A 16,432-nucleotide genomic window follows, 5' to 3' on the forward strand; every position below is an offset into this window, starting at 1 on the left:
GCACACTTGTTCTTGGTGACTTATGGCAGAGAAGCTAGGAAATTCTCTTCTTTACAGGTAGGATATCTGAAAAAGAATATTGCTTGCATGTTGTTTAGCCATATCTATTGAGGACTAATCTAGAGACAATAATTTAAATAGTACTGCTTAGTATGGTATATATCTTTCAACAGGAAATTCATCTACAAGACGCTCACAACTGCATATACACTACATGATCCTTCAGCCATCACAATCAGGATTCAGAACTTCAGACTCAAGATTCTTTGTTATGATCTTTAGTTGTGGGATTTGGGGATTTTTTACCTAATTCTCCCTTTTCTTCCCATACACATTATCCACTCTTCCCTCCTGTACTACACACTTGCATGCACTAGGACAGGATTGATGAGAGCAGACAAGAAGGTCCCCTGAATAGAGCTAGCACACAAGTGTAGGTTATAATTTATTTTTTGGGAATGATGGACAGTTGCATCTAGTAAGTGTATTTTCAAGTTGAATAATGTTCATAGTCATATTGCTTCTTGAAATTTCTGGCAGATACACCCTGAAAAGTATGCCACAGTTTTCCAGCATTAGTGAAAGCACTTGAAAATATAATACATCTGCAAATCAATTGTGAAAGCAGTTTACAGCAGAATGGTATGGAGCTGCAATGACCAGTTTCCCATCTAGGGAGGCACCACATTCCAAGGCAGTGAATCAGTGCAGGTAAGGCTGACTGCAGTCCCTCAATCCCTTGGTTGTTCATAGAGTAGCACAAGATGCTTATGCAATTGGATTGTGTAGGTGAGTATATGAAAGCCTTCAAAAGCATTGCAGGTTGCTAAAACAGACATACAGATGTGCCTGTAATCCCTCTGAATCTACTCATAACCTCTTTCCATTGGTAGATACATAACTGTGCAAATGAATGAGGGACATGCAGAAAGACTTAACATCTGTATAGTACCAGAGCTACAGGCAGCAACAGCAGAACTGCACAAACCCATCTCCCAGATCTGTACTTGATCCAGTAGAGCAAAAAGCTCCTGTTTTCCCTGAGTTGTTCAAAAAACCCCTCAGCAATAAGCCAGAAGATTTTCTTAAACCTGTCTACAACATAATCACATCAAGTTAACACTGAATATATTAATATTCAAAGACTTTACTTCACAAATTATTAACTCTCCTATGTCACCATCTCTCACTACCACACCATTAATAAGCTTGTATTCTGTAGTGCCTGGAGTTCCTAGGTCAAACTAATTTTGAGAATAGAAGAATTTAAATTTGCTGATAATTCAGCAACTCCGAGCACACAAGTGACAGCAACTAATGCCAATGGGCTGGGTACAAAGGGTGGCTTATTTCACTCCAGGCCCATTCCCATTCACTGGGAATGGACTGTTCCCAGAGCTTAAAAGGAGAGAACTGAAAGAATTCCAAAAAAGTAGAAACTGACTCATGTTTTTTAAACATAATGCAGCACAGACCACAGGCACCTCAAATATTTCAGAAAAAAACCCTAAAACCTTACTGACATTACAAAACGGATGTGATGTGGAAACTTTTAACATATGGTTCAACAGCTACACTGAAAGAACAAGGCACAGATTTAACTCACAACTATCTACACGGGAAACAAAAAGGAGCTTTGACTAATTTTGCTTGATCACAAGACAGCAGTTGTTTACCTTATTATGCCAATAATAGTGAACAACAAACTGAGTATGCCTGATATACTATTGAAGCTACTTGTATTCACTGCAGTGCCTGTAAATCCCAAATCCCAATTCTGGGCTCCAGCACTGTTGCTATAGGTACTGCACAAGTACAACAAAACCCCAGGCTGCCTGCTTCAAAAAAAAAAAGAAAAAAAAAAAGGAAGAGAAAACACATTAGCAAACACATTAGCAGACAGAGAAGTACAGGTCAACAATCAGGTGAGATTGAAAAGCATAGTCCACAATATTCTAAACATAAGAGCTGCTATTGTTTCTATGGCCTTCATGGCAGACATGAGCTCCAAGGGACACACCATAAATGCACAAGGTCAAAGAGAGTGCTAAGAGATCAGGTTTTAATCAACATGTTCAATATGGTGAAACATCTATAACAAAATGTCATCGTGAGGGGAAATTGAAAATGTACTTGTTTTAAAACACATGTGGGATGGAGGTAGGAGGCAGGAGCCAAGCTTGTATACTAAGTAAGAAATTATTATAAGGATGGGACAGAGAGAAAAGAGAAACAGAGAAAAAAGTAGGTTGCGAAGAGTTTTGGATATGAAAGCAACAAGAGGAAGACAGACTAGATCTACAATCACCATGAGGAAAGCACACACACTAGCATCCATGAAAACATATGTACAAACACTGAAACAGGTGATTAATCCAATGCTGAAGTCCACTTTATGTTTAATTCTTTGTTCATATATATGTTGTCTTCCAAAAGGAGTAAAGTACACCCAACAAAAAAAGCAGCTTGCAGAAGTTTCCAAATACTATGTTCCAAATGCTTCTAACAAGCTCCTAAGGAGAGAAAAATGATAGATAATTGGATTGATACCTCCATGTTGAAATATTGGCTGTGTGTCTGTAAGTCAACAACAGCATCTAGGTTTCTTAATATATTTTTTAAATTTGGTTCAAATGCACAAATAAACTCTGAAGTTATAATTGCCGCTTGAGGAACAGTGATAAAGAAAATAAAAGGAGGGGGAGAATCAATTTATTTTGCTTATTGCCTTCACGTGCCAACTATAGAAGTAAAGCTATAGCAGATAGTTGCATCTTGTGAGCAAGCTAAAAGATGTGTCATGCAAGCACTGTAAAAGTAACAATATATTTTAACTGCTGCAGTAACCAGCAGCATAAATTCTAGAGTTAACAACTGGAATAAAAGTCATAGCAATGCTGACATGGTCGATAAAATATAGAGAGAACACTTTTTAATTAAATATGAAGTAATGAATGGAAGTGAGGTTTCAGAGAGCAAATGACCTTCTTTTTGTCAGAGAAATTATTTGAATCTACAAAAGAAATTCAAAACATCATTTTGGTAAGGCATATATTAAGAAGTAAAATTGTTGAACAGGCCTATGTAATAAAAAAATACTGCTGAAAAGTATGATTTTAAAAGTTAAAAAATGTTTCCTAACCTTGCTAAACAATATGAAGTAAATGCACATGTTGGCCAATACTCACACTCCAGAATCCTGCTTAAATGCCGCATGGTAATTTAAAAAAATAAGTCATCAACTCAGCAGAAAAACTAATGCAATACATGAAAAAAAGAATTCTGACAGATATGATTTGTAGTTATGTTTAAGATAATATTGCAGAAAAATGGAAGTCATAGCAGGTCCCAGATCTAAAATGGAACTTCTCTTCCTTTATTAGAATCTGATTATTTGCTTAACACCTAGCATACAAATTGAATTTTATAGTGTGAATCACCAGTCTCATTGATCTGAACTGCTATTTCAGAAACAGCAGGATTTTTATCTGCCCAACATAATGAAAAAAGCAAAATGATCCTGTATCCCCATGACAAGATTTATCCACAAATAAAACACTTGGAAATATTTTAGATTAAAAATTAATTGCCGAAGTTAAAAAATTACTAATGGTGAAATCCCTTTCCTTTGGGCCAGGAATAATTACAGAAATGGACCAGATTTACACATAAAAGTTTTATACACTGACTCATAGTTATTTGCAGTAATGCTAAGGACATGCAGCAAACACTAGGCTCAGCCCATGGAAGGTTTTAATGAGACATGTAGCAAAGAGCCAGGCTGTCCTGCACTGCCCGAGGGTAAGAGTCCAGCTTCCAGCACGGATCCTCTCTCCCAGCACACACGGCCCCCACAGGAACAGGAACATGACCCTCTCTGGAGCTGGAGAGGGGAATGGTGCTGACTACTGGGCAAGCTCATAAAAGCACCATAGAGCTCTTGGAACCACAAACCTTGACCAGGCAATAGCAAGGCCTGCACCACCACTCCAGGGTTTTGATCATGTATGCAGTGATTCCCATTTGTAGAAGCCACTAGTTCCATAAAGAAACTATGCATGTATGTGAAGCTACTGCAAACCCAAGTCCTCCAGACCACCAACTCTCTTCATCTCCCAAGTGGGCTGTAGCTTCACAGAGCATACTCTCCAAGTGCTGGAAACAAAGCAGCTAGCAAAGCAAAGGAACCTCAAACCACCGCCTCCACTTTCAAAAAAAACAGCACACACATTAGCCAGTTAAGCAAGTTTGACACAGAGTTTCTTTAATGAAGTTTGTGAGATGAAGAGGAGAAAATAGTTCCAACAATATTACTACTCAAAGATTTTAGACTTAATAGCTAAATGACAAAACTTCAGTTCATAACTTACTCTTACAGGGCAAGTTTATTGAATTGGATGTGTTTAGGATTAATCAAAGGCTCATTTAGTACTGAAGCCTAGAGCCATTAAAATTGATTTTGAGCATGTCCACCACCACACAAGCATGAGTTTTTGGCTAACAGCAAAGCTCTGACTATTTACTTACTACTGCATAGCTCAGGACAACTCACATCATTTCTTTAAACATGTGCTTTTTCTGCCAGCCTTCAAGTAGTCTTGTCTCATTAAGTTTGTTTTTCAAAGAGTCTCATACTGTCTATCTGTCCAGTGATATCTAGTTTGTCCAGCTCAATAGGTACCTGACTTCTAGACCTCTCTAGATAATACTATAAATATCAGTAATATTTAGCTTTTCAGATTAATATACATTTTAAAAAATATCTGTACATTGATTACCTCCCCACTCTGACTTTCTTTAGTTGCACCATATAATTATTTTTCCTTCAGGATCTAAGGTCCAATAGCTATTTCTGCCATGAGCATTGGATAAGACTAGAAATTAACAATAACATGTTGGGGAAAAACCCCAAAACCCAAACAAACAACGAAAACCACGCAAACACACACACACAAATAAAATGTTAGCTATTAATGATGCCTAATCCAGCCCAAGAACCGAAAACTGCTCATGGTCTGTATTTGGCCATATGTATTGTATGGATGGCAAAGAAAACATGTTGATCAGAACCAGGTTCTCTGATTTTAGCAAGTTACTAATAATTTATAGGAAACTAAATTTAGAAGCTGTTTCACTGCTGACAAAACATAGCAAAAAGGTTCCAAATTTTACTAAGAAAAAGATAAATTGTAAGTAGGCTTGTAAGTAAGATGATCTAATCTGGAGATGGAACATAGATTTGATTTCTCTGGCAAATTTCAAGGCTATGTGAGGAGCACTCATTTACTGCTCAGTAAATCAGATTCAGGTTATTAACAGCTTCAAGGAGAAAACCATTTTAAAAATCTGAGATTCACATTTAACTCTTCCTTCAGAGCTCCTCCAGTGCAGAATTATAAGCAGGACTATTGATCCAAACAGACTAAGTGCCACAGCCCACTTTTCTATCATCTTGTTTTTAAACACCAAGCTACCTCAAAGCTGCAGAAACATAGCTGCTGGCACTGCCTGATGCTCCATAAATCAGTCTATTCCTAGCACTAATTATCCCAAGCAGCTGTTATCCTCCATTTGATCTTCAGTATCCAGGAAATCTTTTCTTCAAAGGCTAATGTGACCAAAGAATGTTTAGCGTGTTGCACTTGGAGATTAAATGCATCTGTGTTACTTAAAGGCCATAGATCCTGTTGGGTGTTTTCACTGAAGCCCCATTAACCCTCCTATAAGATCACAATGTTTGGGGTTGGTTTTTTGGTGTTTTTTTTTGTTTGTTTGTTTGTTTTAGAAAAGAACATTTCAGTAGGAAAAAGAACATAATAGTTTCTTTTACAGCACTGTAACCTCCAGCAGAATAAAAGAAAGCAGTGCTCAGCTAGCTAAGTGTGAAAGACTATGCATACAATCTAAGAGAATTTTTTCTCTCAGGCTGCTTCCACATCCAAAAGCTTGTCAGAAAAAGATTAGAGACTGAAATGATATGATATTACAGTTATGCAGCTCACACAGCCACCCCTGCTGTGAGCTTATACACACAAACCCTTACATCTTGATTGTCCAACATTTGGCACAGATGCTGTGGCTCACTACCTGCAGGTATTAGAGCAGATCTACCATCAGCTCAGAACTGTAAAGATTTGTGAAATATGAATATACCCAGGTGCATTTCTCACACATCACTGCTTCCCATGTGGCCTTTGGCACCATGGGTTGTGGAACAGCTTCCTTGCAAATTGCCAGCAGTTAGTGCAATGAACTGCTGGGTTATAGCCTGGATGCTGATAACGTGCATCACACAAAGCACACAAACACTTCAGCACACAGACCTGCAGGCTGAGCCCTTTGCTCAGCTGGGCCCTGGGCCACTCCTGCCCCATGGCCAGCACTTGCCCTGCCCCAGGGCAGATATGCAGCTCCTGGGCTGCAGCAGGATGAGCAGCTTCACACTCTTCCTGAACCTATGTGGAAATTGGCCCCTCATCTCATTTAATCACAACAATCCCTGAGTGACTGAATAAAAGCTTTTCCAGTTTTTCAGGGAACTATTGGACTAACAAAACTTTACCATTGATCAGGTATCCATCTGAATAGCTGCAAATAAGCAGAGGGAACAGCAGTGGCTGCCAGTTATTTCTACTGCCATGACTGACTGACAGGGACTGTAGACAGAGAACAGGCTGTTCTGAGTTCGTTGTCTCCAAACAGCAGCATCCTTCCTCCAGCATGCCTGCTCAATTTGAGGTAATCAAATCCCACCTCCCAAAGTCACTGCAGTACCAGAGAAATAAGAGATCACTGGTTTGAGAACCACTTTTTCCAGGCAAATTAGTATAGAAATACTACAAGTATTGCTTGATAAGCAATCCAAAAAGCTCCACACACAATAATCTGTTGCATTAATCCCTATTTCTAATACTCAGGAAGTATTTTATATAACAAGCACTCTCTAATACATCAACGTCTCATGGCACAGCTGTTATGAAAAGTGAAATTCAGTGGAGTCAAAATTCTACATGCATTACAAAGCTAATCCTGTGAGGTTAGCTGTGACTTTGCAACAGCAACAGAATTGCTGTTATACAGAAAAATATGGAGCAGCAGCTAAGCAGTCAGCCTCCAAGTTGTATGCATTCCCAAAATAAACACAACCTCTGGTGTAGCACTAACTCAACCAATTTCATTGCTGTCACAGCTGCTAGGACACTGACAAAGGACAGTTACAACATCCTACACCAAATGCTGCAGGACAGTGATCTGTACATCCCTATACCAAACAATCTGCATTTTCTATTGCAAACTGGGCCTAGATTAAGCAGCCAGATTATTGCTTACAGAATGATTTACTGAATTTACTGTTCAGTTCCATGATAAACAATGAAATATTTATTCTGCAAAATATTTTTCTATGTTGCAACCACATCCAGCTGTTACTATCCCATCAAGTTTCTACATCATTAAAAAAAAATACTGCTGAACTATTTATTAGGGAGGGAGGGAGGGAGGGATGACAACTATTTGTAGTTAGATAATCAGTGGCTGATTTTCTCACCATCTCAGCTGGCCATTCCAGGGTGCACCTTTCATTTTAGAGGCCAGCTACAGGACACACCTACACAACACACCTCAGACAGGCCAATTTAGCCCACTACACCTTCACCCCAGATGTCTGCCACCTCCCAGGGCAGGCACTCAAAGTGGGGTGGGATGGAAGGCTGCAGGAGCATGGCTATTCATCTCACAGGGCCCACAGCTTGTACAGAAGGGGGACAGCACAGCTGGTTGAGCAGGGTCTCCCAGGTCTCACCACACTGCTGTGGGTGAAGGGTGTGTCTCAGAGCAGCCACCTGTTTCTGTGTGAAGCACATCTGGGGACAAGATTGATGCTCAACAGGCAGAAGTGAACGGGCTCTCTCTTCTCAGAGACAAGTGCCCTGAGGTCAGCTGCTCATTTTCCTCAGCTTTCACCTAGCCCTGAAGCCCTGGCATCTCCCTTTCCAAGGAAAATCTCACCCCTCCAGACACAGCAGCTCACTGAAGTGGAAAATGACTGGCAGCAGTGAGCCAGAAGGCAGCACCTTCCTCAAGGACATAATGATCTCTTAGTCAGCAGGCTCCACACTGTCCCCAGGATTTTCCCAGCAGCAGAGACCCCAGCTCTGAATGCAGCCAATTCCCTAACAACAGCAGCACTAGAATGACACTTAAAGAAAAAAGTGCCAGTCAGGTGAAGCCTTATCCCCTGTGCTGATACTGAGCACAGCCCAGAGTCACTTGAAACAGACTCCCAGGGCTTTTAACAAGGCAGTCTTACCTCTGTCTCCTGACACTAGTCAAAGCAGCCATCAGGAGAGTTTGCTTAGTTAAATCCTGAAGAATATAGCTGAAGGAGGCCATAATAAAAGCCATTTTCAAGAATTGCTTCAATTTTAGCCAATTATGAGACGGTATTTGTTCTGAGGAAGCTGGGAGGTCCTTTTAGTAGACATAAGATACTTCAGAGGTGAGAGTTAGGGACAAAGCAGTTAGGAAAGTATGTGAGACAGAAAAGTAAAGATTCATATAACGTTCCCCTACAGACTCAGAAGGAAAACATATGGCTTAGGAATGCATGTGGGCTCCTCAGCTCCCTAAGCAGCCTGGCAATCCCAGTGCTGAGCAGCCAGGGAGTGAGCTGCAGAATGTTCTCAGGAGAATCTCTGTAATATAGTTGGTTGAAACCACCTTAATGGAAAGGTCTCACATAAAATATCAGTTTTTGGAAAGCAAAGTCCTTCACAGCAAAATGTCATCTTTGACAAAAATAGATTTCCAAATGCTAAAAGCATGATTTTTACTCTTTTTGGGATTAAACATCTTATCTTATTTAAAAATAGCTCATTACATAATATGAAATGAAAAGGCATCTGAACAAAGCATTTTAGTTTGAAATGCAAACTTTCAGAATTTTGCTTCATAAGCAATTGACTCCTGTGAGTGGGTGTTTTATTTCATGCTGGAACAAGATATTTTAGTTGCTGTATCCTTAAAGCAGAATTTCCCTCAAAAGTGAGGATTCCATGTTCTGTAACACTCCAAGCACTTAGTTCTTGCCACCTTTTGAATCTGATGTTCTGCAGTGACATAGACCACAAGAACTTCTCAGTTGGTATATGACCAAATTAGACAGCAAATCTAGCCTCTTTCTTTCAAGGAAAAAAGAAAGAAAAAAAATTATCTTTTCAACAGCAGAAAAGTAAAGAAACTTTACTTCACCTTAGGAGTTAAGAAACTTAAATTAGCCTCAAAGTGGCCTCTGAGAGGTATCAAATCTGCACAATCGCACAATTTGCCAGGTTTGTAATGAAACTGACTGCACAGTTTGCCAATTTAGAATTGACATTACAGCTTTGTTTTCACAGCAAGAGAAGATGGCAGTCAGTTTAAGTATTTTTAATTAGCCCGACAAGGGCTTCTGTTGAGTCACACACCAGTCAGCATTCTGAGGCTAGCACAGCTCATCCTGAAGAGGTGCCTGGAGACACTGCTGCGGGGCCATCTCTCCGCCTACGACGGGGTTACCAATGCTGCTGAACGTCAAGTGATCAAAGACATCAAAATTCATTTTGTGCAAGATCACCCTCTGTGTTCACATTCCACCAGCAGCACAACTGCACTTTAAATCTGGGCACTACGTTGACAGCTCCCTAGAAGAATATCCTGTGAGAGGGATGGGACACAGTGCTACACCAGAACTTGCTCCTCTGTTAAAGTACTCCCCAAGGCCCAGCATCCCAACTGTGCTGCTCAAACACCAGTTCCAAGATGATATTCTCATCAAAAGAAAGTAACCATGGAATTCACTGCCTAAAAACTCCTCAGGGTTATTCTGTTAGTGATTAGTTGTCAGTCTGTGCTCCACACAGTTGTTATTATGTTTGACAACACTCAAGCTCTCTCCTACTCTAACAGATACTAAAAACACACAATCTAATTTATTTTAGCAAATACTAAACATGACACACACCTACTTATTGAAACATTTCTTAATGCCCTGATGCACAGCAATGAATGTTGCAGAAAGTTTGCAGTTCTTCTCCTCCAAGCCTAATGTTAAAAGAAAAGTAATCCTTCTCAGCCCAGGCTCCAATTGCAATTGAATAAGTTTTCAGATTTTCCAGAATCTCTGCTGGCTGAAGCAGAATGAAGTATCTTAGTCAAATGGCACTTAATACTATATTCATCACTTTAGGTGGCTCTTTTGAAGGGCTTTTTTGCAATATTTTCAAAAATTACACAATTTATTCATAATTCTGGGTAACAGTGAACAAGTCAGTTAAGAGCACACTTAGGTCTAAAGCCATTTTGCCTTGTGCATGCCCATCCCAAGGGACCAGCAGGTGAACTTCGCCATCCAGATCTACAGAACTGCTGCCCAGTAGCCCAGTGCAGCTGATGGAGCAAGCACAGCTACCATCCCCACTGAGCCAAGCTCCAGCATCACCAAATACAGGTTATCTCCTTTCCTAACTGCTCCATTACCTCACTCTTGGCAAACCAGCACACGACACAGAATGGATCAGAAAATCCTTGCTAACCAGTGCCCAGCCCACCTCCACTAAACTGCCACAGCAGCAATATTCACTGAACAATTCAAGGCTTCCTAAGAAATAAAAAAATTTAACCAGAGTATGTGGGGTGTTCCAGGTTAAAGCATATTTATACAACTGCAACAGTACACCAAACTACAGGGAAGTGAGTGGGAAGAGACAGATGAGCCACAGGCAAAATTCGATATGCATGAATTATTACATCAGTAATAATGCAATTAATGTAATTAATATGTACATCAGTACTTGTCCCATGTTGCAAGACATCTGATCCAGGGTGAAATCACTCACCAAATCCCAGAATATCAGGTTGGAAGGGACCTCAGGGATCATCAACTTTTCTCAACAAAAGCATGGTCTAGGCAAAATGGTCCAGCATCCTGTCCAGCCAAATCTTAAAAGCATCCAACATGGAGGAATCCACCACTTTCCTGGGGAGATTATTTCAGCAGCTGATTGATTTCATTATGAAAAATTTTCCTCTCCTCTAAGAACCTTATCAAGTTCAAGTTCAATCAACTCAGTATTAGCTGTTACTACACTATATTGTGTTCAAGTTGTTCTCACACCTTGAACCAAACTTTTATCCTATGAACTAAAAATTGTGAATTTGTGGCTTGGTTTTGTAACCATGTTGAGGGAAGAGGAGGGATAGAGAAAATGGGCAAGTAGATAATTAGTACATACAGGAAAAAGACAAGGAAGAACAGCTGAAGGGGACCAAGGAATACTGTGAAGAAAACTCAAGGACAGGGAGTAGTCTGGGTAGACACTGCAAGAGAGACAAGATGCAGGGATGGGGAAATGGGACAGTGCTGAAAAATTCAATATTTAAAGATTGGGTCATGTAAGAAAAGCTAATAAAGCATTTGGCAGGGAAAAAATTAAGATGGGACAGGACACAACTGCAGTAGGACTGAGAGAAGGGAATGAGGAGACAAAACCCAGAAATTTAATCAAGATGTATGACTACTTTTGCATGTCTAAGTTGCACTTTTCCAGCTACACATGGTAATGGGATCTTGCTCAGTTCCCTCCTAATCATGCAATGTGCAAATAACATCAGGCAATGCTTTCCCAGTTTCCTCTATGTTCCATACCCTGTGAGAAAAGTTAATGCTATAGAGATAGTAACTTGTTCTCGGAAACTGAGTAGACTTCACAGCCCAGCCTTCCACCAGGAAACTGTTCGTGCTCAGGGGACAAATCTGTGCCCAGATGATGCCAGTTCATGCTGCCTTTCTGTCCAGTTAACACTCTGAGGCATAACCCTCTGAATTTCTGGATTCCAAACAATTTGGATTCCAAAACATTCAGTTCATTTAGTCAGGAGCTGCTGAATAGCTTCGACAACCATGTGAGAATGAATGATCTCAGTTATAAGTAAAAAGCTATTTGTCACTGTTTTCCATCTATTTCATATAAGAAAACTAATATTTCCTTTGCGAGTAACATTTATTTGACAACCTGGTGCTAAACCTTTTCATCCAATTCTTGCCTGATCACATTTGTAAAGCACTTCCCTTCATGTTTAAGGAAGGTTGATGGCTTTTGTATCCTTATGAAAACCAGAGATACACCTCTAGTTCTGCACAAAATAAAACGTTCTGTCTCCCTCTACTGGCACCGCATTAAATCAAACCAGAAAAGGGAAAAGAAAAACTAGAAAGCAAATGTTTATTGTTATCTTAGAAAATTCTATACAGAAGCAATGCTCAAATAATAGAAGATTAATACTTTAATCATAGCTTCTAAACAAGTATTACGAAGAAGAATACTAAGGGTCTTTCTGAATACAGCATGAGGCCCATTTAAAAGTATTATAGTTACTATATACACAGCACCACCATAGCAACACAGCTATGACAGAGAAATTATTTATATATTTGGGAAATTTTCTACTAAAACTATTTCTTCATTAAAAATACATGAAAATATTAATGAACTTTCTGTTTCTGTAACTTCAGCTTATTTTATAATGAATCAGATTTAAGCATTCCTGCTTGTTTCCAGCCAGACTGACTTACAATTAAGCTAGATCCTTTTATTCCTAAATAAATTATAGATAATACATGGTTTTGGTTTGGGTTGTTTGTTTGTTGGCTTTTGGGTTTGTTTTGATTAAAACCAATCACAATTTACGATTCAAGGAACTTCTGGTTTGCAATTTGATCAGTCAAAATATATTTAGTAATGAAAGCAAGCTGTCACTATATAAAATACAAGAGATGTCTTTCACATACTCTTTAGATGACAGCTGCAAAACCTCATTGTTTTTTACTGAATTCTGCTTTTCTCAAATAACTAAGTGGATAAAGCACTCTGCTTGTTTCTAATATGGACTTGAAATATTTCATAGTACTTCCAGAGAAACGTATACCTTTTCTTACCCCAAATAAGTCAAAATCACAAGAGTAAGAGAAAGAAGTGCCATGTCTGCCATGAGGCCATCACTGTGACTTCTTTCTTACTAATTTTCTTCACTGGAGAATTTATTTAAATTTAGGTTTTAAAAGCATTATTAAAATGAAACACTTCATTCATATATCTTACAAACCAGAAGTACTACAGAGTGTACTGATTTTATCATATATTCTATAGAAAAATTTATCATTCCTTTAACAGAGCCATGAGCATTCATGTGTCCAACCAAAATGCATTTCACTCTGCAGTGAGTTTTATTTTCTATGGTAATGCCTTTTTGAATGCAAGACAAGCATCACCTGCTAAGGACAAGGGTCGGCAGCATAATGAGAAACACAGTAAGTTATGAAGATGTCCCTGGAACTGTTCCCCCACATTTCCCCTACTCACTCTGGGGTTCAAGTGCTGCAGGCACTGTGCTGGCTGTCAGTGGCCCTGAAGCACAAGCAAGTCAGCAATGTGGTCTCCCAAAGCTCCCAAAGCTGTCAGGGGCCAGGCCAGCAGAGACCAAGAGCCAGCACAGGTCTAAGACTGAAGAGTCAATGGCTCCCTGTGTGAGCTGCAAAACTCACAGATCCTCAACTTTCAGACACTGAACACGGTTTTGAGCATAGTATTTTTGAAATAGTTTTTTTCTATCTGTAGAATCAGATTACAGCATCATAAAAAACATGCCAGAAAACAAGAGATCAAATTTATCAGCCCTGTAATTTCTGAACTAACTGAAATTACCACTAGGAGTTAATGTGTCAAGCAGTAATCAAAAAGGGTTAGACAGAATTTCCATCTTTTCATGACACAGTACTTGTTTGCAATTGGTGTGTATAGATTGCTTAATGGTAGCATTCAAAGAGCTGAATGTGAACTTAAGGTTAATTGAAAAGTACAGTTGTACTTCTATACAGAGATTCCACTATGTGGGGAAAAAAGCATTCAGAATTTACAATCAAATCCTCTAAATATGTAGTGGATTCAAGTAGTCTCATTTAAAAGGAGACTATAGTATATGCTTCCATACTGGTGGCATGGAGGCCTTGGTTATCAAGCTGATGTTAAGAAAGGAGTTTTTGAGAAGAAATATGCCTACACAGTAGATGACAGCCAAAAACTTTCATGCCAGGTTTAAGTAAAACAAAGGAATGCTTTTAAATGCTTAAAAATTAAGTTTCACATTAATGCACAAGCTCTGACCTTGACTACATTAGCACATGCCACTACAGTAAAATTGTTTCAACAAAGTCTTTACATGCACCTCAAAGTTCCTACAGACATTTTTATGAAAAGACCATGCTTTATTTACTGTACCTGAACATTTCTGTACCTGTCACGCTGCATGTTAATGAAAAAATAAGATGGAACATTAGGTTATTTTCACACATCCTTTCCAAAGGCATAATTTCTATTTATTCTTACATATGACGTTACATGAAGTTTTACTTTAGAAGAGCTACCAAAAAGCACTTCAGTCTATCTTAAGATGACAACTTTGCCAAGTCAAATAAAAAGGTTTTACTGTGCAGGGGGAAAAGGCTAAACAATTAAAGAACATGATTTCTTCTCTTTCCCACACAATGTTTCAAAAACCCCCAAAACACAGATGCTGATAAAAGGCTTTGAGAGAAGTAGGTTTGTTTTTGCTAATACTCTTCACCTTGGATCAACTTGGTAGAAAAGAGTTACACAGAATTAACAGCTGAGGCTACAGCAGCTTACCCAGCTGAGCTAGTTGCACTTTGTCTGTTTCCAGGTAAAACTGACATCATTAGGAGTCAGTCATAACTAAGGAATAGCACAGCCTGGCCTCTTGACTTTAAATTAAGTGTGAGGGCTTAAATGAAACACTGCCCACAGTAATGAAACAAACTATTTACACAAGTACACAGAGAGTACTTACAGCGTTTCTGGGAAACTGCCTGTAAACAAGCTGTGACAATGTCGCAGTTCTTCTGGACTTTTTGTACAAGCCTGTCCTTCTGCTTCAGGAGACGGAGCAACTTTGCCGATTGAACGGAAATTCTGTAATTCAGTTCTCGTTTTATAGTTGTTAATTCATCAACATCTGCCAACAAGCAGAGAAAACAACTTCAGTGCATGCCAAAAGATTCACAAGCAGCTTATTGTAGTTGACACAAGTGCAAAGGCTCTTGCCCCACAGACATTTACAAATACAAGCTTTCTATAAATGACAAGTTCTATTGACTGGGGTAATTCCCAGTTATAAACACTTTCAGAATCTGAGCCAAAGTCTTTAATTTTCTTTTAAACAAAAGTACTTCAATTTATTGCACAGAGCATGAATCTTAACAACCATACTGTTACAAACTTCTAGCAACGTGACAGATACAGATAGAATATATCAATGAGTGCAACCAGGGGATACATTTTAAATACAGTACCTTCCAGAAGCTGCCTGGACAAGATATACATTTGTAACAGACAAGGGAACATGTTCAAGAAGTTGCCTGCAGAGCTACAAATGCAACTCCAGAATAAGCTCTAAGTGGGAAATTCTTTCCACTAAGATGCAGCTAGATGACTGTCATGGCCTCAGTTATCCCCATGGGCCAGTTATAGCGCCAGCAGACCCCTTCAGTTCATCCAAATGTCTCAGCTCAGTTCTAATATTCCTGTTGCCCCTCCCGAGGTGAACTTCAGGACCAGAAAAGGGAGTTGTTGGGGAGATGTCTTAAGTCCATTCATTTTTCAGAGTCCTCTGCTCTGTTCTCAGATGCTCCCCCCGCCAGTGAAATCCTGGGTCTTGCCCATCACATTCTGACCTCTCCAGCTCCTCCCTGCAACAGCCTGGCACGGCTTGCACCAGCATCTACACAGCTGCCTGCTCCCTGCAGCTAACTTTTCAAACTATCACTTTCAGTGCAACCCCTGTCCCCTGACGCCTGGAAAGAAAATAAATCCAAAAAAATCCATTCTTCAGTAACCTGATCTAATGAGAAAGATATATACCCATTCAAAAAAGCTACTGTCAGTGGGATGGTAAACGGCTCAGCTCATGTGGAAAAGCTGTTTCAATAATTCTGGAGAGCTTAAAGAAAAGGAAAATCTAGGCTGAAATGACCATCAGCCATGGGCTAGTGAAAAGTATGATTGCAAGGACGAAGGAGCCGCTGGAAAAAAAATACTGAATTTTATATTCACTATGCTGTTTCAGCATCTGCTGCTCAGATACAATTCCCAACCACCTGTGCCAGGCAATGTAATTTAAAACTAGATATATGGATTTGAAAGGAAAAAAAAAAAAAAAAAAAACAAAGAAAAAAAAAGTTGCATTTGTACTAACTAATTTATACAGCCACCACCAGAGTTGTCTGGTGAGTTTTACTCTTTTCTTGTGCCACTTAGCTGTGCCTCTAAAAATGGCAAAATGAATGAGTTGAAACACCACAAAATATATTTCTGAACAAGAA

At 39.3% G+C, this 16,432-nt stretch overlaps 1 protein-coding gene across 1 annotated transcript in view; it reads right to left on the reverse strand.

The window, feature by feature from the left end:
* The window catches only part of TBC1D30 (TBC1 domain family member 30), a 52,420-nt gene that overhangs the window by 34,782 nt on the left and 1,206 nt on the right, over positions 1-16,432 (reverse strand). The window contains exon 2 of the mRNA XM_058022023.1: positions 14,902-15,066. Within this exon, the coding sequence (XP_057878006.1) occupies positions 14,902-15,066 (165 nt within the window). The remainder of the gene's footprint in view (positions 1-14,901; positions 15,067-16,432) is intronic.

This window comes from Melospiza georgiana, chromosome 4 (assembly GCF_028018845.1).
Source record: "Melospiza georgiana isolate bMelGeo1 chromosome 4, bMelGeo1.pri, whole genome shotgun sequence".
Classification (NCBI taxonomy): domain Eukaryota; kingdom Metazoa; phylum Chordata; class Aves; order Passeriformes; family Passerellidae; genus Melospiza; species Melospiza georgiana.